This window comes from Nyctereutes procyonoides, unplaced genomic scaffold, assembly GCF_905146905.1.
Source record: "Nyctereutes procyonoides isolate TBG_1078 unplaced genomic scaffold, NYPRO_anot_genome, whole genome shotgun sequence".
Classification (NCBI taxonomy): domain Eukaryota; kingdom Metazoa; phylum Chordata; class Mammalia; order Carnivora; family Canidae; genus Nyctereutes; species Nyctereutes procyonoides.
The window spans coordinates 25395904-25420243 of NW_026575160.1; the positions used below are offsets into that span (position 1 = coordinate 25395904).

General features: G+C 39.9%; 1 protein-coding gene across 5 annotated transcripts in view; it reads right to left on the reverse strand.

Annotated features, from left to right (window-relative positions):
- Positions 1 to 24340, reverse strand: part of DOCK4 (dedicator of cytokinesis 4) — a 412270-nt gene that overhangs the window by 142342 nt on the left and 245588 nt on the right. For all 5 annotated transcript variants that reach the window (XM_055314619.1, XM_055314621.1, XM_055314620.1 and 2 more), the window contains exons 13-15: positions 13180 to 13305; positions 3989 to 4113; positions 3014 to 3176 (exon numbers count right to left, since the gene is read on the reverse strand). In XM_055314619.1, coding sequence (XP_055170594.1) covers positions 3014 to 3176; positions 3989 to 4113; positions 13180 to 13305 — 414 coding nt within the window. The remainder of the gene's footprint in view (positions 1 to 3013; positions 3177 to 3988; positions 4114 to 13179; positions 13306 to 24340) is intronic.

Here is a 24340-nt window from a genome sequence, read left to right on the forward strand (position 1 = left end):
CTTCTTAATTTCCTAAATGGCTTCTTCTCATTCCCCCAAGACCTCAATGTGAAAGTACCCCAGAGATCCATTCTTCAGCTTCCCTTTGCTATCTAAACTTACTGTTTAGGAATCACATCCAGCATCATGGTTTTGAAAATCACGGCTTCCCTGTAGCGGCTCACAAGAGTGGACAGTGTGCATCTGTCCCCAACTCCAATTTGAGTGATGGTCATGTTTGTAGCTTGAATTTGCCCATGACAGGAGTATTCACTGATGGAATTCAGGGCCCCCTTCTGCCCCAGCCCACGTGCTGGTTATTAAACGTTTACAGCACACCACTGTTTGTCCTCCTTCTAAAGCTTAAGTCTCTAGCTTGAATCTCATTCAACTGTCTATTTGACATCTTGAATATCTAAAAGAGCTCTCAGATTTCACATGCAATGCTTGGTTTTTGCTCTCTAAAAACACTTTTTTTTTTAAGATTTTATTTATTTATTCATGAGAGACAGAGACAGAGGGGGGTGGGGGTGGGGGCAGAGACACACAGGCAGAGGGAGAAGCAGGCTCCATGCAGGGAACCTGACATGGAACTCTATCCTGGGTCTCCAGGATCAGGCCCTGGCCTGAAGGTGGCACTAAACTGCAGAGCCACCTGGGTTGCCCCTAAAAACACTTTTCTTGTTGCCCTTCTCCACTTCATTAAATGATCACTTCATTCTCAGGCCAGAATCTTGGGGGTCATCCTTGACTTTTCTCCTTCCTTCATAGCTAGTTTCTCAATAAATCTGTGAAAAAGAATTGATCTCCTAGCATTCTAATGCAAATAATTTTAACGTCTTACTTGGAGGACTGCAAAAGCCTCTTGAATGGACTTTTTGTTCACACCTACAACCTATCATACAAAAGCACCATGCTTATCTTCAGTCTAAATTCTCCAAAGGTGCTCCTCACACCAAACAAAGCCTCAAGTCTTCCCCCCGACTTACAAGACAATATGGGATCTGGCTCCCCTGCTACCTCAGTGTCATCTCCAAACTCCCCCCAGCTGCTCACTCTGGCCTCCTTGATATTCCTTGAAAATACCAAGCATGTTTCAACCTTAACTGTTTTGTATTTACTGTTCTCTCTGCCTGTAATATTCTTTCCCATGATATCCAAAGGCTCATGGCTTTATTTCTTTTAGCTTATTGTTGATACATCTCCTTATCAGAGAGCTTCTTTCTGACCATTCTTTGTAAAAGAGCAACACAGCAGCATCACTTTTCAGCACTTTACCCCAATTTAATCTTCTATACTTCACTTAACAGGACCTGATGTAGTATGTGTTTATTTGCTCAGATATGGTCTGTCTTCCCTTTAGAACGAAAGCTTTATGAGGAGGTATTCTCTTATGTTCACTCATGTATCTCCAATGCCCAGGAAAGTGCTTGACACATAGCAGGTGTTCGGTGAACATGTGTTTCACGGATAAAAGATACTTCTTGAATAAATAGATATACAGAGAAATATTTGGGAGCTTTGTGATAAAGTAATCATACTGATTATCCAGTTTATGGGATTATGGGGATTTCTTTTCTTCATGCTTGTGCTGTTTCTTCTGAATTTTAACATCGAATATTCAAAAAAATCGAATATTCAAAAAACAAACAATGTGAACAATGTTTGAAATACAAGGACAAGAGGACAGAAATCTAATAGGTTTTACTGAAAATAGCCTTTATTCCATTTTCCAAGTTCTGAGTTAAAATAAATTTCTCCAAATGCTCTTTCTCTCTTTTCTCTCATTTCATCTTTACTTTTCTCCTATCTTTTTCTTACCTTAAAGCTTAAAGCTCATATTTGGCTCGACTGAGAATTTATAACAAAGACTGGGGAAGGAATGTTCTGACACCATTCCAAGGGCTTTATGTTTTCCCACTCTAAGTCCTTTCCATGACACTCCTCTGGGAATTTGGAAGAATGGTAGGACCTTGCTATTCATCTCCCTATATTGTGAAACATCCACGAAAGCATAATTACTCGGGCTCCCTGAGCCAATTCCAAAACATGCCATCATCCCTGCAACAGGCAGTCATCCCCTCTCTGAATCCTGTGAGAATTGCATAGCGCTCAGGTGAGGTCACCGCATATCTATTGGCAATGCCCCCATTCTTTCCAGACTACAGAGGAGTCTGCTGCTTCTCCAGTGATGTGATTCTTCGGTACCTCTCGTTTGTTCCTGAAGCAAGATTCACCAGAACCCTCTCTAGTAACAGTGTACACTCTGGTAGTGTCCAAGATACACGTCAGGGACACAGGGATACCAGAAGATGGGAGTGGGGGCTGGAGAGGGTGGTAGAGAGAGCAAAAGAATTAAAATAGAGATGTCAAGAGATGACAATTTTAGGGACAGTAATGCTCATATGGGCAAATCCTATATCATCTCTACATCTTGGGTTTTTTTAGATCTGTGAAATGAAACAATGATTTCACGTCATATTTGAGGCATACTGGCATTACCTGTCATTTAAATCCTGAGATTGCATTGTGATATGGAGATAAGCCACTCAGATATAAATCTGAGCCCATAAATCCTAGGAACTTCACAGGCCCAGAAAAGTCCTCCTGGGTTCCCCTAAGCTCTCTGAGAGCTGGGTGAGCTCTTGGCTGGAGAGCAGCGGATAGGTCAGGACTGCCTTAGACCCCCTGAGCCAGACAAGTTTTTAATGCTGTGTCTCTCCCTTTCCATTCAATCTTTCTAGATTACGAAAATGATAAACTCACTTTTATGAAAATGGTCAATTTAAGGCAAATCCTGTAGACTTCCACAGGTATTGTTTCCCTCCTTCTCCTTCCCATATGTTTCCACAGAGGTTACTGGTTCTTGGAGAAGTAGTGAGCCCACTCACCTCTCAGGACTCCACTGGCCTTCATTCCTCCCTCTCCAAGGTCTCTGCTTTGTCACACTTTCCGCAGATCGGCCCATATTAACACTACAGCTCAGTAAGCACCCTACCCCAACACGACAAAGCCAACCCCAAGAAACACTTACTGGAACAATGCCGAAATTCAAAGCGGATGTGCGCGCCCCTGAATTTGTCCACAGGAATAGGAAGTTTCAGCAGTTCGGACCACCTGGGACTGTTGTTATGATAAAGCACAAAGGAGTGGTACTCACTAGCTGGCGGCTCTCCAGAGCCGAAGGAGATAAAATCCTAACAAAGGAAACAAGCAGGTTAAAGACAGCTTCATTTAGAGATGGTCTGAAAGAGCAGCAGAGCTGCTGCTTTGCTCTGCTTGCCTGCTCCCCAGACAGCACTTCCTCTAGAAGGACCTCCCCGTCCCTGGCAGGGCTGGTTTGCACTTGCTCCCGCCTGCGGCTGCACCTGTTTGATGCCAGACACAGCCCCCAGGGCCTGCTGCCTGAAGGTGGGCCTCCGGGACAAGTGCGAGACGGGCAATTGCGTGCCCAATCTGGAGTCCAACTGTGCGGCCCAGTCCTCAGCCTGCCACTGTCACAAGGCTGCTCTGTGCCTGGCTGCCAAGCTCCGAGACTCACGCAAAAAACACTTTTTGCATAAAGGAACCTGCTAGCACCACCCCAAATCAGTAATGCCCCACTGCTCATAACTCACTTTGATCAAAATGAAAATACACGGGGCTAAAGGTGGTAGTTTTTACCTTATTTGTTTTAACCCAGTCACCAAAGTGTTCATCTCCAAAACTATGACAGATGAAAGGGGGAGAATGGAATGACATTACAAATGCTACGTTTAAGGAAGAGCTGCCACGAGGAAAGTACTGCCACAGTTCATTAAACAATCCAACCGTAAAAGACTTTTGTTTCTCTACCTTCTTTTCTGGAAGGTACTTCAACAATTAAAAAAAGGAAAGAAAACTACACATGGGTGGAGGAGAAAAATAAGATGAATAGGACTGCAAATCAGAAATTAACCGCTCACATGAAGGTGAACCCAAAATGAGGACGTGGGATTGTTTTACCAGAAAATACCCAGTATTCACATACCTTTAAGATCTGGCCACTACTCTCCACAATGAACATGGTAACTTCCACATTTCTGGCCACGCTCTTCCCTCCTTTCTCAAATTCACCCCTTTCTATAGTGATGTATAAATCATTTCTCATTTCACCTAGGAAGATTAAAACCATGTTTATATATATGTGTGTGTGTGTGTGTAAAACTAGGAAGTGTAATAAAGTACTCTATCAAGAAGGATCTTAGTTCATAAACTGTACTGTTATAGCATACACATAAAAGTAAAATATATTATATTTACACTTTTATATAAAGGTCCCCACACTCATTGCCAATATCCAAGAGAAGTAAAGGCCAGCCTCTGCTGGTCTGAATTTGCAATACTGAAAAATGTATAGTTAAGAGGTGAATACGGGGATTGAGTAGGAAGGTGTTGTCAAGTTTCATCATTTTTCAATATTTCCCTCATTTCATTTATGAGGTGTGATTACAAAATGACAGCCGAGCAGGGTGGCTCAAAGAAGCCAGTCTTAATACCTTATAGACACAACACTTAAGAGTAGAAGAAATACCCAAGTGGAATAAAATGACAGGACTGCAAAGGGTAGAGTTACAATTTAAATCTTTTTTTCAAAATTCACGGACAAAATGATCTCACTGCTAGAAGAATCCAGGTTAGTGCTTTATGAACAGATGTAGAATAAATCAGTTACCATCAAGCTATAAAACAAGTAAGATTCAAACTGACATACTCTATGAACACATATACCATTTATTTTTTTCCTCCATTGGTTATTTATAAAACTTACGGCCCCAAGAAAAAGAGAAAGTTGATGCCAATGAGTAAAATAAGGCCAACAGGCTGAAAGCATGCTTTTACTCTCCTATTAGAATTAAATTAAGGGTAAGTGGTGAGTGACGAGGGAAATGAGAAAGAAGTAAACAAACTGTTACCAGAACGTTTTTGAAGATGAATATTGGTGAGGTTGGCAGAGCTGAACTCACTTTTATTTAACATAGCTTTCAAACAGTAGAAGAATTATAAGCAAACTTTTTTCTAAAAAGAAACAACAACAACAACAACAAAAAAAAAACCACCTCTCCACACACACACACACCAAAAAGCAGATCACTAGAAAGAGTGATAACCATACAAATAAGTCCACAATTGGGAGATTTACAAAACTTCCTGACCAAAGTGTGTACAAGAAAGTACCCCAGCTTTTGAAACCATAGGGGAATACCAGTGTGACTGGTCATCTTCCTCCACTAGGATCAACTTTTGATGAGGGCATGACGTGCGAATGACCTGGGCTGACCAGGAAACAGATGGGCCATAAAAGAGACAAAATGAGTAAGTCCCAGAACAGATGAAATCGAAGCCACCCTTTACAAAGAGCATGTAAAAAATACATTGGAAATAATGGATATAATGGTCTCTGGCTTACTCATTTCTAGTACTTTCTTACAAATCAATTTGAAAAGGCAATGAACTTGGAATTCCAAGAGAAAACCAATGTATTTCAACACATTTAAAATTATACCTGTATGCTTTTTGTTTTGTCTGAACCATCTCTCTCTCTTTTTTTTTTAAGAAAACGATCCAGTAAATTTTTGTAAGTTTGCTTGGTTTTACTACTATATGTACTCATTCCTATACATACACACATCCTTAATAGATGTGCATTTTAACAATTCCCTTACAGAATGACGAGTACATTCAAAAACTCTGTCCTCTGAATCAGCCAATTTCAACAAAATCAAAATAGGCCTGGTATGTTGATGGTCCACACACGTGCTATTTCAACAATATGTCTCAGAGGAAATTCTTGACAATAGTTTCCCCACTAACAGATTTGGCAGATAAAAAAGAAACACTCAATCAGGGTAATTTAGAGCAAAAGATATCTGTTAACAATAGCAAAATTCCTTTGCTTCTTGGAGTAGGTGACACATAATGAGTAGCTCTGCTTACAAACAGACTAAAACATACTGATTAAGGGGAAGTACAGCTACAGGGATTTTCACCTTAGGAATTTCTCCTAACGAGTAATTAGCTGGTCCAAACCCCATGGGGATTAATTGTCCTGCAAAAAGAAGAGTGTTTCTTGGGGAGCGGACCTTCACTCTCATCTGTCGGGAGGAATGGCAACTTGGACTTTAACGAAGGCAAGAGGGGATGAGGGAGGTTTGCAAGGTGACCAGTTTTCCCCAGTCTGTAGTCTAGGTCCGAAGGAGGAACTGGGGTGGTGGGGAGAGGAATGTACTGCTGGTACTATGACATTCTTTCTCCGTGTAGTCATTCAGCAAAGATATTTTTAGCACCCACTACATGCTGGGCCTTGTAGACCAGTGAGCAAAGCAAAGCAAAAATCCTTTTCCCACAGAGTTTAGAGTCTAGTAATGGGGGGGGGGGGGTGTCTTTAATAAAGAAGTTAAATATACAGCACGTTGAATAATAATAGGAAATGCTGGGGATAAAAGTCAGACCAAGAAAGGGGCATAGGGAGTGCTGAATGGGGGCAGAGGGGGTGTTATAGGAGAAAAGACCGTACTGAGAAGATGAGAGATCTGAGGAAGCTATGGTATATTCGGACAAAGGAGCAAGGCTGAAAACGGCATTAGTTCCCGAATTAAGCCATAAAGCCTGTTGCACTTATACCACAGCTGGATTCTTCGAACTCTTCTGAATTCAAGAGATTCTGGGTTCAAATAAGCCTAAGGAATATAGGGTCACGGGAAGATTGGAATAAAAGATCTAGACTCCAGTCTTCCTCTCTCTACTATCTGTTGTGTGTGATATCAGTCTAGATAGGTTACTGTAAACCTCTGGGTCTCGAGTTATTAAAATGGGGGCAGAATAAAGACAGAGGTATGGGTAAGACAGGTGGTAGGAGGGATAAGACTACTTTGCTATGTCACGCTGAGTCTGTGACTGTGACTTAGGAAATTCTGTAATATAGAATTCATAAACGAGAGCCCCTGATGCACAAGCTTTCCTTTTCCGGTCTTAAACGGTCACTATCCCTGCAACCCCTTCCTCCTTTGCAAGTCTTTTAGACTCGAGTAAGATGTCTTTGAAAAGAGAACACATGACAAGGAGAATATTTCTGCTGGATGACATTCTTCATATGTCTCCCCAGGAATTCCGCAGCTTGCTATGTTCCAATACTGCAAGGTACCACATCTTGCCAAAATAGGCAGCAGGATAAAGTTGAAACATGTGCTAATTAAAATCAATACACTTGAGGTCAGCTCTGGAGAAAACTAATAAGCCCAAACGGTGTTAAGAAAGCATCTTGGGTAATTAAGAGAGAAACCATAAAGTGAGTATGAAATGGAGTCATAGCACTAGTGTGAAAAGCTATTTTCCTGACAATGTTTATTAACACCTTGCACCTCTCTCTCATATTTAATACTCTGTAAATTTGATGTGCATAACACTTTTCTTCTGTTTAGGAGGCCCACTGCCTTTGCACATGTGAAGGCTTCTGAAAATATCACTGTAGACAGAAAAAATATAAGGTCACAACAATGGGAACAAAGTCAAAAGAGTTCAGCGATTGCAGTCAAATGGGGTCAATTTATGGCTTGACCTCCAGAGCCAAGAGGTTTCCATCAGTAGCTGAAAACCTTGATCTTTGATTCTGTGCTATGAACTCCTTGCATAAAGCCGCAGAGTGCAAGCTCACCACATCAAGTAAACCACTGCACTCAGCTACGGGCTGACCAAGTGCCTTAATCTGTGCTGGATGTTTGTTAAGATTTATGGAACTGGAAAAGAAAAGCTCCTGTCCTGTAGTTATAAACAAATCAACACGTGTCTAAGACTAACAACTTAGATTACACTAATGATGATGACAGTAGTAGTGGACAGATGGTAGTTAGGTCTCTTCCAGGCGCTACAAAGAGAACAGTTCATTAAGTCCTCACAATGACATTCTAAGAAGGCCCTATTATTTCCATTTTATAGATTAAAAAAAAAGATATGTAGAGATTAAGAAATGTGTCTAACATATTAATTTTTTTAGTATGAAAATAAAATCATTTTTTAGTATGAAAATTATTTTTTTAGTATGAAAAATGGAATTCAACAGGGTGAGAATGGACATTGAATAAGCTAGTGCAATTCAGCTTTCTTCACCTTGAGCAAGGAAGGTATGACTCCTACTCTATCCTGCAATGGTCAGACCAGGCTTGAAGCACCGATTTCAGTTCTAGAGACTATTCTTACAGGACTGGCACAGACATGAACAGTATCCTCCAGGCCGTAAATAATACAGAGCAAGGACTCAGAACCCATCGGAGGAGGGACGAGGGTCCCAAGAGAGTTAAGTGAATTTAAACATGTTGAGGTTTCAAGCAGAAAAACTCAATGCAATGGGTAGAAGGTAGAGAGAACCTGGTCCAACATGACAGAGGTCATTCTGAAGTATGATGTGTTCTTGGTCATTATTAATATTCAAGTAACATGCCAGAAAACCATTACCAGGAACCTGAGGAAGAAACTCATGCACTGGACACACAGCTGGGCTGCATGACCCTTCATGTGTGTGGCAGCCAGGATAATGACACCACCTGCACTCCCACAAGATGTCCATGTCCTAATCCTGGGAACCTGTGAATATGTGACCTTACATGGCAAAAGGGACTTTGTAGCTGTGATTAATTAAGTTAAGGACCTTGAGATGGGAAGATTTGCGTGGATTATCAGCATAGGTTCAATATAATTACAAGGGTCCTTATAGCAGGGAGAGGGAGAGGGAAGCAGGAGGGCCAGAGTCAGAGAAGGGGATGTGATGAGGGAAGAAGACACTGGAATGATGTGAGGCCATGAGCCAAGGAGTGTGGGCAGTCTCCAGAAGCTGGATGAGGCAAGGAACTCAATTCTCTCTTAGAGTCATCAGAAAAAATGCAGCCCTGATGACAGGGCTTGCTTTTAGCCTAGTAATACCTCTACAAATTTCTGATCTCCAGAACTGGAAGATAATATTTTTTGTGGTGTTTTAAGCCACTCTGTCTGTAGTGATCTGTAACAGCAGCCATAAGAAACCACACAATGTGCCATCCATATTCAAGATTTCATCACTTCATGAAAACCTCATGGGTGGGGGGAGGGACAGGGACAAGATCGCAGGTAACTGGAAATCAAAGCAGAACACAGAAAGGGGAAATTTATGCATGGGTTGAGAATTCAACTTCAGATTTCTTGCACAGAGTGCACTTCTGTGAAATCTATTAATTCTTTTGTATTTTTTTGTGTCATTCTTATTTTTGTCTTGCTTTATTTTAGGAGAGTATTATGAGATATTGAACTTTTTGGGGGTGTAGTTTTTACTTTTTTGCTTATGCCTATTAAGCAAACAATGGTAAATGCCACAATAGCATCCATGACAGGCTTGCCAGAACAGTGTTGTGTAAAGATAGGAGTAGGGATGGGCGGGGGCTCCCTGATGTCCATCACATTCTAGGACAAAGTACGGTCTTCTGGTAGGGCCAGCTGGGGAAAGTCCTACCCCTTGTGTAATGGGGCCTGTAAGCTTCAATATTTTGAAGGAACCAGCCCCCCCCTGCTTTATGGTTTGAGGCTGGAATCCCATTTCAGCATAACATGGGAGAGCCTTAGTCCTCACCTCTCTTGGATCACTGCGGTATTCACTGGTTGGAAGACCATGTCTCCCTTCCCTAGCATGATCATGGGGTTCAGGCTAAGTGGTTGCACATACATGGCATGGAGGCCCGGTGACATACACTGAGAGGTGGTGGGGTTTGGTTAGATTTAGGATGTATCTTAAGGAAGATCAAATCATATCACACTGGCTCCCACCTGCTTTCGCCAAAAGAAATCTCAGGTAATCCCATCTGCTGATATGTATGTCTCTGTCAGTGACTGGTAAAGAATAATAATATTTATATTTAAAAGAACAAAACTGCCTATCTTCTTAAACACGAGACAAACATATGTACATTTTTCTTACCCCAGCCAGTAAATCATTATCTAGTCATCTTTGACCAAAGAGAAATTTGACTTATGTGAACTATCACCTAACAGTCAAAGAAGAAGGCGGCTTATTGAAGATGCTTGAAAAATAAACTTAAATAAATCCTGAGATCACTGTCAAAGCTACTTCCAAGGGCAGCCATTTGAAACACAGGCTCTGCTAATTGTTTTCAGTGTGAGCCTCTCCCCTCCAAATCTCAACCTCTCCTTCTTCCAACACTGTACAACTTTTACTTAATTCCTTTTAGGTTAGGAACTTCATAGACCTCGTATGAAAGACTGACTATACCAGAAGGTATTAATTAGGGGTTCCCTAACAAAGAGTGACAGTTTAACCACTTGGTACATGGGAACAAGTCTCCAAGGGAAGAGGGCACAAATGGGGAAGAGAAAGTAGGGAGGCCATGATTAAAGCAAAGGTCATTTTGCCTAAAAAGAACCATAAACTCGGAATAAGAATGGACCTTCGGGGTGGGGAAGGGCTCCGTCTGACCTCTCTTGACATTCCTGACACATTAGTCAGCTTTGCTCAAAAATGTCTGCTGGATGGAAACTTCGTGCTTCCCGATATTCAGCAATGGCCCAGGTCCTGCTCTGTACAGTCTGCTAAGACATTTAGAGGCAGCCTGTCCAATACTGTAACCGCTGCCATGTGTGGCAACTGAGTACTTGAAATGTGACTTGGCTAGAAAGAGATGTGCTGTAAATGTACAACCCTCACCAGCATTCAGGGATGGAGGGTAAAAAAGAGACAGTGTAAAATAACTCATTAAGAATTTTTTTTTGCAGGAATTACCTATTAGAAATGATAATATTTTGGATGCAGTGGGTTAAGTAAAATGTATTATTAACATTAATCCCAACTCCTTCTCTCCACTTTTTTGAAAGCGGCTACTAGCAAAGTTAAAATTACATTTGTGGCTCTCATTACATTTCTTCTGCAGAGCATGGATTGAAATGTTTTTGCTGCGCTCCCCGTCATGGGCTCAGAGAGCGGATCATGGAACTTTTGGCAGAGTTATTCGGTTTGTAGGTAGCAGTGATGGAGCTTCAAAGGAAGTGACTTAGCCTCTTTGAAAATTACACACCCTGAGAAACAAAGTGCTGGGTGACTGACCCTTAACAACAGGGAAGGGTCATGGTAGCTCGAAAGCGCACAGCCGGATCACCTCCTCACACTAGGTGACATCTTAGACATGTGCCCCTGCCACCGCCAGACCAAGGGGAGAGTTCCTGTTCCTGTGCCGCTCCCCATTGTGTAAAGAGTCTGGCACTGAGCACAATCTATGGGCCTCGACGGGAGTTTTGTGTACGCTCGCGTCAGTGTCAAGACCACAGACTCCTCCTTCTGCAGAGAGGCAGCAGCTATGTTGAGGAACCTGTCCTGCTGGTCTGAGCGCGGCCTCACCTGTCCTGACCCCCATCAGCACACAAATCAACTCTGAAGGATGAGTCTAGAAAGCGAGAAAATAGAGAGTCATGCCAGCAGACTGTCACTGCAACCCCGGCACGGCAGCGGAAATGTCCCCACCCATTTTCTCATTGGAGAATTCAGCTCAAGTGCTCATGAGAGGGCCACCCTGAGAATCGACTGACAAGTCAACATTCTGAAAAAGACCAAGGGAAAGCCAGCGCCATGTCTGCCCACGTAAAACAATCCCAGGGAGGTTCGAGGCTGCTTTCCGCTGTGGATATAAACACACACGTCTTTCCCCTCTTTGTCTAACTTGGAAGATTAAGACGCTGCAGGAGAAAAAGGAGGGGAGAAAAAGGAGGGAAGAAAAAGCAGCAAGTGCTTTGAAATGATGTGTTGGCGTGCCCAGCACTGCAGACCTGGGCCTGCAGGCCGCGGGCCGGGCAGCGCGACCATGGCGGCCATCACGGGGCGCAAGGAGCCCCCTTCCACACAGAGCTCATTCCGTCATGAAAGCCAGACAAACGCGGCCTGAGAGCGGGACATCCCAGACAATTATTCAGCTGGTGAAGTGTCATGTTGCTTTATGTTTTTCCACTTCTCGGTGATACTGCCCAGAGACCAAGCTGAGGAATTCTTCCAGCAGCTGTCTGCATTCTGTTCGAAAATATGTTTTTTATACTAGATTTGCCCATCAATTTGCTTCCCAGTGGCATGAAGGTTTTTCTTTTTTTGTTACAAAGGAAATACCAGTTATTTATAGCAACTGAAGGAAATAATGAAGGGGGTGCGAGAGCCACCGAGTAACAGGCCACCAAGTAAACAGTTCTATAAACAGTCATTTTCAAAGACAGTGGCATGAAATGCTCAGGCAGGGCAGGTCCCTAAGCCAGGTCAGGTCATCTCAGGAAATTTCCAGGCTCTCTCTCTCTCAGCCTTCCTTGCATAAACAGATTTGCATAAAGAGATCACGGGATGCTGTAACAGGGCGATGCTGGTCACTTGCTGCATCACATTAGGTCTCTGTCCAGAGCAGTCTTACCATTCCTCTCACAGCTGTGCCAGAGGCCTTGTCAGATGCAACTTCCCGTGCCTGCTTTCATACGTGGGCCTTAAACGGAGATTTACACAATCTCGTTTCTAAAAATACTGTTAACAATTTGAGGGTATTTCATTTGGTCTCCTTTTTGTCTTGGTTGTAGAAGGTGGGATGTGGGGCACTGAGAAACTACTACTATGTGGCATTTACTTCAATAGTGTGACTCTCACTAACTGCCACCTTCTCCACTTAGAAACAGACACTTGTTTTCGAGTCCTTTTAGGTTGCTAAAAGAGATCTGGATAGATCTCAAACAGAACTAGGAAAGGTGCAGAAATACATATGGTATTTGCATATGGTTGCTTATTTACATATACATATTCTGGGTAGAAGAATCCTCCAAGAAGGGCCAACTGCTGTTCAATAATTACTCTTATCAAAACCTATAAGGATTTCCCCTAAGAGTCTTTGCTAACATTTTCCACCAAAGTGTAAAATATTTTCTGGATCCTACCCCAGTTCTCCATCTCCATCATATCATGGTCATACAGAATTCAGCACAGCCCTATAAGTTACTCGCCCTAATAAAAATGTAAAGATTTAAAAAAAAAAAACCTTTTGCTTATTTATTATCACATACCTCATTATCTTCTTTAGCAATGGTCCATTTGAACTCTTCAAAACTGACCATTTGAAAAATTTCTCAAGTGTCAAAAACAAACCTAATACCCATATGTCAACCTTTGGTCCATCCCACATCACTTACCAGGCATAATAATATTAGAAAAACCCAACTTCCTCGTTATAGACACTCCATGAGAAAATACTGATGAGTATTCTCTTCTGATTTGCTCAATGTCTCCATGTAATAGCTGTAGGGAAACCGCTAAACCTAAAATAAATGAGAGATACCAGAGTAAAAAATAGGAGGACAGAAATAGCATGAATGGAAATCTGAACTTGTTTCAACAAGTCCACAACTATAATAGCATTGTTGTAAACGAAAGGTTACTATTCAGGCAAAATCAAAAGAATCTATAGAAATAATTTCTAGAGAACACTTTTCCAACATAAATATCTGAGTTTGGCTGTGTTTAAGGAGGTTCATAGTGACTGGAAAAAACTTGAGCAGGATACTAAGAAGAGGAAGTCTGGTTTCTAGCCCCTATACCCTCTTCTCCAGGCCCCTGCCAGACGGAAATATCCCTGCTGCAAGGACGCTCACGCCAGCAACTGTCAGTGGCTATCTGGCCCTAGAAGACACTGATCTCAAAGGATGAGTTCTGATTTCCTTTAACTCCATAAAACCTATGAATAGTTACTAAATAAATATAAATATCTATGATATAATAAGTAACATAAAAGGATACACAAATATAAAGTCATCATAATTCAAAGATTTTTAAGGATATTCATAGAGATTTTCTTAAAATTTAAGGAACAGGGATGCCTGGGTGGGTTAAGTATCTACTCTTGGTTTTGATTGTGATCTCAGGGTCATGATATCAAACTCCTATAGGGCTCTGTGATTGGCAAGGAGTCTGCTTGGGATTCTCTTGCTCACGCACACACACACACACACACACACACTCTCTCTCTCTCTCTCAAATCAATCAACCTTTAAAAACTCACGTAACAGAGGTGCTTATAACAAAACCAAGACTATATTATGTGCATTAGAAACTCATAGTGGCATTATTTTCTACTGAGAATTTAGCAGGATACAGGCTACTCTGACAAATAAAAGAATATTTAGTCAGGAAAGTAGTAAAACTGTCTTTCTTTTAACTGCAATTACAATGACATTACTACAGTAGGATACATAAAAGATGAATGAGATACATTTTTCTTATCTTTTTTTCCCCCAACTCTCAGTTCTTCTGTAGGCAAGAGCTACAGAAAGGAAATTAATGCCAGCCTTGTGACTATGTTTGTATGTTTCTGAGATGTTACTTCTTTCTGCTTTTTTTAAAAAATATATTTATTTATTTACTTATGATAGACATAGAGAGAGAGAGGCAGAGACACAGGAGGAGGGAGAAGCAGGCTCCATGCCAGGAGCCCGACGTGGGACTCGATCCTGTTACTCCAGGATCGCGCCCTAGGCCAAAGGCAGGCGCCAAACCGCTGAGCCACCCAGGGATCCCCTTTTTTCTGCTTTTTAATTCCTTCTTGGTTTTCTTCTATTATCTTTAACAAGAAAGACCAAAAAAAAAAAAAAAAAAAGGAAAGAAAAACAGCAAAAAAGCCCCTTAGTGATAGAAAATGAACCCAATCAAAGGGGGCTGATTTTTAAAGCTTCCAGTCATCATTGAACTGAACTCAATTTTTTTCCTGTTTATTTTATTATTTGTTTTTAATTTTAGGTAGTTGCAACAGTGCACTATTGATTTCTGTAGAATTCAGTGATTCATCACTTACGTACAACACGCAGTGCTTATCACAAGTGCCCTCCTTGATACCCATCACCCATCTAGCCCATCCCCAGCCCACTTTCCTCCATCAGCCCTCAGTTTGTTCTCTATCATTAAGAATCTCTTATGGCTTGTCTCCTTCTCTCCTTTTTTCTCCCCTCCCCCATATGTTCATCTGTTTTCTTTCTTAAACTCCACGAGTGAGATTATATGGTATTTGTCTTTTTTTGACTTATTTCACTTAGCATAATGTAATCTAGCTCCATCCATGTCATTGCAAATGGCAAGATTTCATTCTCTGGTGGCTGAGGAGTCAATGTTGTATATATACATATATTGTGTATATACACTATATATCTCACATCTTCTTTTTTTTTTCAAAGATTTTATTTATTTATTCATGAGAATACACAGAGAGGAGAGAGAGAAGCAGAGACACAGGCAGAGGGAAAAGCAGGCTCCATGCAGGGAGCCTGATGTGGGACTTAATCCCGGGTCTCCAGGATCACACCCTGGGCTGCAGGTGGCGCTAAACTGCTGAGCCACCTGGGCTGCCCTATCTCACATCATCTTGTCCATTCATCAGTCAATGGACATTTGGGCTCTCTCCACAGTTTGGGTATTACTGATAATGCTGCTACAAACACTGGAAAGCATGCATCCCTTCAAATCTGTATTTCTGTATCCTTTGGGTAAGCACCCAGTATGAACTCAATTTTAAAATGCACTTGGATGTTAGAGTTAAGAGGATGATAAATCTGTACTCCAAAGACTATCTATATCATTACTTACCATGTGCAAGTTATCATTCCCCTTTCATAACTTACAGTACTACAATGCAATATCAAACATGAACCATAAGAATGACAACAATCACACTGGGATAAAAAAGAAATGCAAAGCTTATTTAGCACACATCTACATTAGGATCTTCCTTTTGTTCTCCCTCAGCAGTATGAACAGACAAAAACAAAAACAGTGCCTTGTTTGTTGGTTTTACTTGGTTTTCAATTAAGTGGTAAAAACATCAGGAAAATTTGTTTAAAAAGAAGCATTTGGTTCAGAGAGAAGACGGAGCCATTTCTGGGGTTCAAGTCTGACCTAGATGGGGCATACCTAAGGGGCGAAGCCAAAAAAAAAGACAGGTAGGACAGGACTGCATCATTATGTCCTCACACCTTCTAGTGTGTGGGCCTAATAGGATGTGTCAGGAAGCTGTTGTTAGAATAAGGTTGAATCTGGCAGGTATTCAGAACTTTAATTAAATGCTCATTCCATTTTACTTACCTATCTTTTATCTCCCCCCCTGCCCCCACTCCATTTGAGTTGGGTGACTGAAGGCAACAAAATGGAGGCACTTCTGTCCCTGAGACCCACGGGGAATGAAGGAGGGGAGTATAAGTGGTCTGGATGGTTTGACAGCAAAACAGTCAGTATAGCTTTGGGATACTTTTATGTGGTGTGATTGGTTCCTTTTAAAACCCAGAGGCAGTGGATGAAGACAAAGTGTAGCATGTGTTATAATCCATCTGTCCCAGCAGCTATTTCTTCCTGACTCACACTCTCCCACTATCCCTACCTCATTACTGGTGTTTCTGTTCTCTTCCCACTTCTGTCCTTTTGCCTTCAAAATACTCACCCACACCATCACCATCATCATTAACATCATCAGGAGCTGGTATCTGTAGAATAGCAGTGTGTGCCAGACATGGTACATAAGAACAGTCCCTCCTGCTGGGAAGAACACTATCCAAATCTGGGGGTCCAGAAACAATGCTTTCAAATAGAGAATCAGATGGATTTAACAAAATCCTTGGGGTCCTACAATTTTTTTTTCCTTTTTACAAGTGAAGGTCAATTCACTAGGACTTCTCATCAAAGGATCTGATCAGACACTGGCGACATTATGTGCCATGTGTAAAGTAGGAAAAAAACCGAACAGTAGTGAAAAGCAAAGACATCATGCTATTCAGGGTAGGGGCTGGAAGAAGGAAAAGTGACTAGAATTCTGGTTTTGCCCTATTGGAGCCAGAATTCATTTTAATCATCAGTGATTTTCTTTTTTTTAATGTAAACTGAATACCTAACAGAGGATAAGACAATGAAAAAAGAAAAGCATTCAGTCAGAGACGAAGCTTAAGAAAATCCAAGAGAGACAAATACTACATGTTACGGAAGGATATAGACGTAAACAAGAAAGAAAAATACATCAATGTACTCTAAACAGTAAATGCCATAGAGATTAGAGAATGCAAAAGGATAGAGAGGATTCAATTAGGGAGTAACAGGGAAGAGCCAGCTAGTAGATAAGTGAAGGGAATGAAGAAGTGACAGGGGTAAATCAGACAAATACTATGGCTGGGTTGGGGGGAAGGAAAATACTGTATTTAGGAGTTGAATGCATCTTAAAATTTGGTTAGACAGTTCAGCAGTTTTCATTTTAGAGGTTTAGAAGATGCAGATTTAAGCCCTGGGTGTAATGATTTCATTTGTCTTGCAAAGTGACACCAATCTGGAGGAGAGGGGAAGGTACTGCAATTTAGAGGTGATCCAATTTCTTCAAAATAAAGAGCTCACAGAGTCAAGAATTGGAAAGGCCAACAGAACTGAGGACTTCACCACAACTTACTTGGCTTCTCCTAAATCATTGACTCAGTTTTCATTTAAAAAAAAAAAATTAAAAACAAAAAACCCCACAAGACTCAACATGCAACACTCAAGAGTGGGTGTACTTTCAATAAAACAAAGAAAGAACATGATATAATGTGAGTCCACAGGCACTCACCAGCAAGGAGCCATTGCAATACTACTTATTTTTCAATCAAGGAAACTCCTGATCCTACTTTCACGGTGTCCCTTAATTACCATGACAAAAATCAACAGGGTGGGTAAAAGAGTCATCAGAAAAACAAGAAATAATGTATTAAGATGAGGAAACTACTCATCATCACAAAGGAGAGACTCATCAAATACTCATTTCAATTATCCAAGGATTAGCCCTATCCTTTCAGGAATGGTCATTTATGCGTCATAAATTTTGTTTGTTCACAGAGCAGTATTTTTATTTCTATTCTATTCCTTGTCAGTCCTTACCGTAACTTCTATCTCTGGGGCCGGGACTTCTAAAATGTTATGTGCTGTACACCTTAAATGAATGTAACACTATATTCCAACTATACTCAAATAAAAAGTTTTTAATTAAATTTTAAGAAATAGAATTTTATTTGTACACTAGTTTAGTTCTGCTGCAATTCACACTGCCCATTTTGGGTGTGGCAGTAACTCAGCTTGAGAGGAAGGTGAAAGGTGGGCTATAAGGATATTTTTGATAAGGTTCCTACTCCAAAGGAACTGATATTCTAATACTGTGAATACAAGACACAGCCACATAAATAAATGTAAAGCAGAATGGGTTACATGTATGATAAGGATATTGAAATAAAAAAATTACTGACTGAGGAAATTTTAAAGTTCAGGGTAGATTTTAGGGGGGAAAAACAAGAATTTATGACAACCAATAAGCTGAAGAACTAGGTTAGATTTTTAATTTCACAAAATAAATCAATAATGTTTTACAATCACTTTTTCCTGGTCCTTAATCTAAGTACCAAAAATGAAATTGCTAAGGGAGAACTGTCCCTTTTATTAAAAGATGCAATCATTAAACTGAACATTTTTATCTGCCTAGATGCTTAAGAGCCAATTATAATGATTTGATATCTAATTTTAAACAAAGGCATAGGCATTAATTAATCTACAGTCTGTCACAAAATAACGTATTTTTCATGATGCAGCTACACTTAGAGAGCAGTAGTACAGGAAAGAAAGGCTTCATATCTGATAAATCAAACATGGCTGACTATTTGTTAGCTCCAATTTCACAGGAATTGAAGTTAACTCACTCCATAAGATGGTTCTTTTCAAATTCATGAAATTCTGCACTTTTATATAAAAAAAAATGCCAAGCTCAGCATGACTTATAAGTAGCAGGCAAAATTAATTTTAGACTAGATCAGCCATTTTGCCACCATTGAACCAGATAACATGGAGCTGTGAATGTACAGCAAGCAAAAATTTTAAAAATGACAAATATATTTGATAAATACATGTTGTGATTAAGTGTGCAAGTTAAGACCCTGCCAAATGTTAATTTCTCTCTGCTCTGTTTTCCACATCTATAAAATCAAGATAATAATGATACCAACTCCATAAAACACTTTGGGTGATATCTAGCACAAAGGAGGTGTTCGACAATGTTGGCTGCTGTCACTACAACTACTACTGCCGCTACCATTAGTATATAATATCATTGTTTTTTTTTCTTTTTTTTAAGATTTTATTTATTTATTCAAGAGAGACAGAGAGAGAGAAAGGCAGAGACAAAGGCAGAGGGAGAAGCAGGCTCCATGCAGGGAGCCTGATGTGAGATTTGATCCCGGGTCCCCAGGATTACACCCTGGGCTGAAGGCGGTGCTAAACTGCTGAATCACCGGGGCTGCCCATTGTTTCTGTTCTTATTCCTCCCTACCATGAATATCAACAAATTATCTTCTATCAAAAAAATGTTCAACATCCTATGTGCCATATGCAAAGACTATTCAATAGTCATGCGCACTTACCACTAGATTAAGCCAAGTTTCACAAACCTCCTGTATATTTGAAAGATGAAATTCTATGGTGGCTTTGGAGGCAAATCTGTCTATCATGAGCAAGACTCAATTACTGGAGATTTGGCAAAGACAAAGATGATAAATACAAGTAGGTAATATGCACAGATAGACACATGTGAAGATGGGGAAATTCCTAACAGCACAGGGGAAGCCAGAAAAATAAGTAGCAATCACAGAGGTCATAATTAATTACTGATGAGCACAGGTATGAAGGCAGGAAATGATGGAGGCCATGCTGACCCAGTTACAACAGAGATGGGAAATAGTGTTTAAAAAGTTACATACTGGCATACAAGAAGTCATTTCTTTTTGGTACATGAGATGTGGGGGAATGAGGGAAAATAAGGAATCATGAAAGACTCTTTGAGTGCCTGATCTAAGAAACTCTGTAGAAAAAAGTGGTTGTACACTGAGTTGAGAAGATTAGTTAAGAAAGGAGAGGAAACAGCAATCTATATTGTCTTTTATAAATGCATATCTGACCTTGAGTGGTGTTATTTTTTATGGAGATTTGGATTATGGTCTGGGTCACTTGCTTTCAGCCTGAACAACCTTAGGATTTCTTGCAAAGCAGATTTGTTAGCAAAAAAATTCTGTTTTTTTTGTCTTGTCTTTATTTTTCCTAGAATTTTGAAAGATAGTTTTGCTGGATATAAGATTCTTGATTGACACTTTGGTGGGTTTTTTTTTTGTTGTTGTCTTTAAAAAAAAAAAAACAAACAAAACAAAACCATTAAGCACTTTGAATATGTCATCACTGCCTTCTGAGCTCCACTGTATATTATAAGAAGTTAGGTAGCAACTTCCTTGAGGTTCTCCTGGGTATGAGGAGTAATTTTTCTCTTGCTACTTTCAAAAATTCTGTCATTGTCTTTTAGCATTTTTGCTACGATGTGTTAGGATATAGATCTCTTCCCACTTATCATACTCAAAGTCACTGAGCTCCTTGGATGTACAGATTAATGTTTTCCATCAAATTTGGGAAGTTTTTCTGCTGCTATGTCTCCAAATATTTTTCCTACTCCTTTCTTTCTCTCCATTCCTTCTGGTATTCCTATTTTGTATATGTTGGTGCACTAGATGGTATATTTTTCTGAAGTTTTTTTTTTTCTTCATTCTTTTTTAAAAAAAAACCTTTTTCCAAAGTCTCCAGTCTCAAGAAGTCCCACAGGCTTGTTTCTCCATACTCTGTTTTAAATAAAGTCATTTCCTTTCAGGAGGGCTTAATTTTCTCTCCTCATGAACTACCACTTCTCCTTGGGCCAAAGCTTTGATCCATTGCTCCAGAGTTGGAAGTGGGTACAGTGGTCTATTTTTTAGAGGGACATCCCTGCTTCATTGGGCTAGGTACCAGGCTGAAATAGTAGTCTCTGGGTTTTCTTAAGTTGCCTCTCTTTGTGAGGCAGCTCCATCCAATGAGCAAGCTGGGACAAGGGCAGCTGATGCCCAATATTCCTGGCTTGCTGTATCTCAGGTAGAGCCACTGTCCTATAACTAAGCATTGGGCAGAAGAAGGGAGACTCCTCTGTAACTCAAAGCTAAGGGTGATGAAAGGTACTGGGAGCCTTTAACTCTCAGCCAGATATGGTATCCCTTGACTGAGAGCTCAGAGAAGGAATCTCATCTTCTTGGTCATATGTGCCTGGAGCAGAACATCCATCATGATGAGCAGAGGCAGGGGGGAAGGAGTAAATGGGTATTGGCCCAAGTGTCACTAAATCTCTCTATTAAGATTTAGTATGACTCTTGAATAAGTTTCTCTCTATATGCTGTACGCTCTTAGAAAAATCTTCAGATTTTAATGTTTTTCAAATATTTAACAATTATAGCTGTTTCAGTTTGGAATGCATCTATGCAGCTCCTCAGGCTGCTCTTCTGTAGCAAAACTCTAAAGAAACTATTTTTTAAAAAGATTTATTTATTTGAGAGAGAGAGAGACAGATGCATAAATGGGGGTGGGGGAGTACAGAGAGAGAATCTTCAAGTGGATTCCCCGCTGAGCACAAGCCTGAGGCAAAACCAAGAGTTGGACACTTAACTGACTGAGCCACCCAGCCATCACTAAAAACATTATTTCTTCACAGTATTTGCATACTAAAACATAATTGCTAGGACTTCTAAACTTGGAAGTACAAAATCACTAACATAATGAGGTAGCAGCAAAACTTGCAAAAGATGGTATTATGGGGCACCTAGGTGCTCAGTCAGTTGGACATCTGCCTTGGGCTCAGGTCATGATCTCAGGGTCCTGGGATCAAGACTCACATTGGGCTTTCTGCTCAGCAGGGAGTCTGCTTCTCCCTTTGTGCTTGTTCTCTTTCCTTTTTTTTTTTTTTTTTGCTTGTTCTCTTTCTTTTGCTTTTTCTCTGAAATAAAATCTTTAAAAAAAAAGATGGTATTATTAGATTCTTTCATAAAATTATCTTTAGTAAAGTCTGCTTATTTCTAAAATATTTAGGACCTCATTGTTATCAGAAGAAGAATGTTTACTTCTATTTATTCCTATGTGCTTGATTTACAAAAATCTATGAAGAGTTTTGCTTTGAGTACTAGAATATTATATGTGGAGTCTATAAGGTAAGATAACTAACTTTTAGTATTATTATTATTTTTTTTTGAGAGAGAGAGAGAACGAGCATGCGAGTGCAAGTGGGGCAGGAGCAGAGAGAGAGAAAGTCTTAAGCAGGCTTCACATCTAGCACAACGCCTGACATGGGGCTCGATCTTACGACCCTGAGATTATGATCTGAGTCAAAATCAAGAGTCAGACACTCAATCGACTGACACCCCCCCCCAGGCATTCTTAAGATAACTGACTTTTAAAATAAATACACTAAAAGCATGTATATAATGTGGGCCCAACTCAAAGCCAAAGAGAACTTTCAAGAGTAGATTCTGGCTGCATCAATAAAAACCTGGCAGGATTAAGGGAGTATTTACACAGAGAGGTCAGAGACAGGATCTCATAGTCTCTGGAGTAGAGGAGAGAAGGGAAGCCAAATGTCTAGCAGGAGTGCTGTCAAGTAAAACAGCACTGTTGGAAAATGAGTCAATGGAGCAAAAATCAGAAGCACTAAAAAGACACTAGAGTGTCAAAATGAGTCAGATTAGATAAAGAAATAAAATGGGAGCCATGACAGTACTAGAAGCCCACTGAATTGTTAAGTACATGGTAGAGGGGCCTAGTTGCTTAAATCCTCTGCCCAGCAAGACCAGATTACCCAAAGGACAAGTGTCCTTTAACACTGTCATCTTGAAAATCCAGACACTATATTATTAATGTTGCCAATGCTCAAATTTGGGGATGCATCTCTTCTTTCAGATGTAGTTTTAAAGCCAACTTACATTTAAAAAAAAATTGAAGAAGAGAAAAAGAAAAGATAAAGTAAAAGAAAATCATCCTTTCTTAATAGTCTAGTCACACCTCTATTTCTGACTTTCAACCAGTATTATTCAGTTTGTAAATAAACTGAAATAAAAATAAATAAACTTAACTCAGGAAGATGTGATTTTGACACCCCTGAGGATAATCAAAGGGTCTGACTATAGGCTCACTTTCTGAAGATCATTTTCCTGAGATCTCTGAACAGGTAACCCTACTGATTGGGATGCTATGGTCTATCATGTAAAAGGTATGATAAATATGTGCAAATATTCTTGTAATTATAACTGCCAGTCCACAGATCTGCTATTTCAAAGTCTTAGAAAAAACTTTAAAGCTTTCTTTAAAGAAGTGGTTAGCCCATGGCTGAGGGTTATAGCACAAATAAGACTGAAGTAATACATAACGAGTTATGGAACGTCAAACGAAAAAACAGAAGAGACATCTGCAATTGTTTATTTTCATTGAGTCGTAACCAGAAAAGAAATTTACTGACCAGAAATGAGGGATGGAGAGGGCATGCGCTGGCATGCAGTGGAAGCTGTAATTATAGGAGTGGATGAGACCATTCAGAGGAAATTCACATTTCCTTCTTAACAGAGGAGAATTTTCATCTTAAAATTTCCTTCCTTGTTATGATTTTGGATATCAACATTTCAATGGTGTACATGAGGGTTCTGCCAAGGTTCAAAAGGGTTTTGTTTGTTTGTTACAGGTATATAATAATCATCATTACTATTGATTTGTAATTTTTCCAAAACATGAAGCAGGTTGTAAGCCCCTGGCTGAAAACTAATTTTTAAAAATGTACACAGAACATATCATATATGAGTACAATTTAATATCTGATTAGTTTATTCAAACAGTTGCTTTTATAAAATGCAAAGTTTTTCTATATAGCAAATCTTCCAGTTTTACTAGTGACTAAATTAGCAAAATATAAGTAATTTGGAGAATAAAATCAAGCTCTAATCACTACTTTTTTAGTTTATGATTTGTTTTTTGTATATTTCATGAAGCTATAAAAATACTTTATACATATAATACATATTTTGAACTCTTTTTTGTTCACTGTAATTAAAGGAGAATGGTTTAGATTAAAGGAAACTGAAAAGATATTACAACTGCATGTGATACAACCTGGGTCTCTTTAATTATAAAGGACACTGAGAAAACTGTCGAAATACGAGTATGTTAATTTCCTGATTTTTATCAATGTACTTTGGTTATGTTGTTACATCTTGGAGTAAGCAGAAGTATAGAGGAATCAGGCCTGCATTTTGTTCTCAAACAGTTCTGGGGGGAAAGGTATTTGTGTTGTGTATGTATTATACGTATTGTACACACACGTTTAAACATTAGGAGCACTGAGCCAATCTTAAGAATTATACCAATTCAGTGATGCTAAATTATAGATTATAGAAGGAGAAAGAGATTGAGTGAGTATGAAGTAGAGAAGGA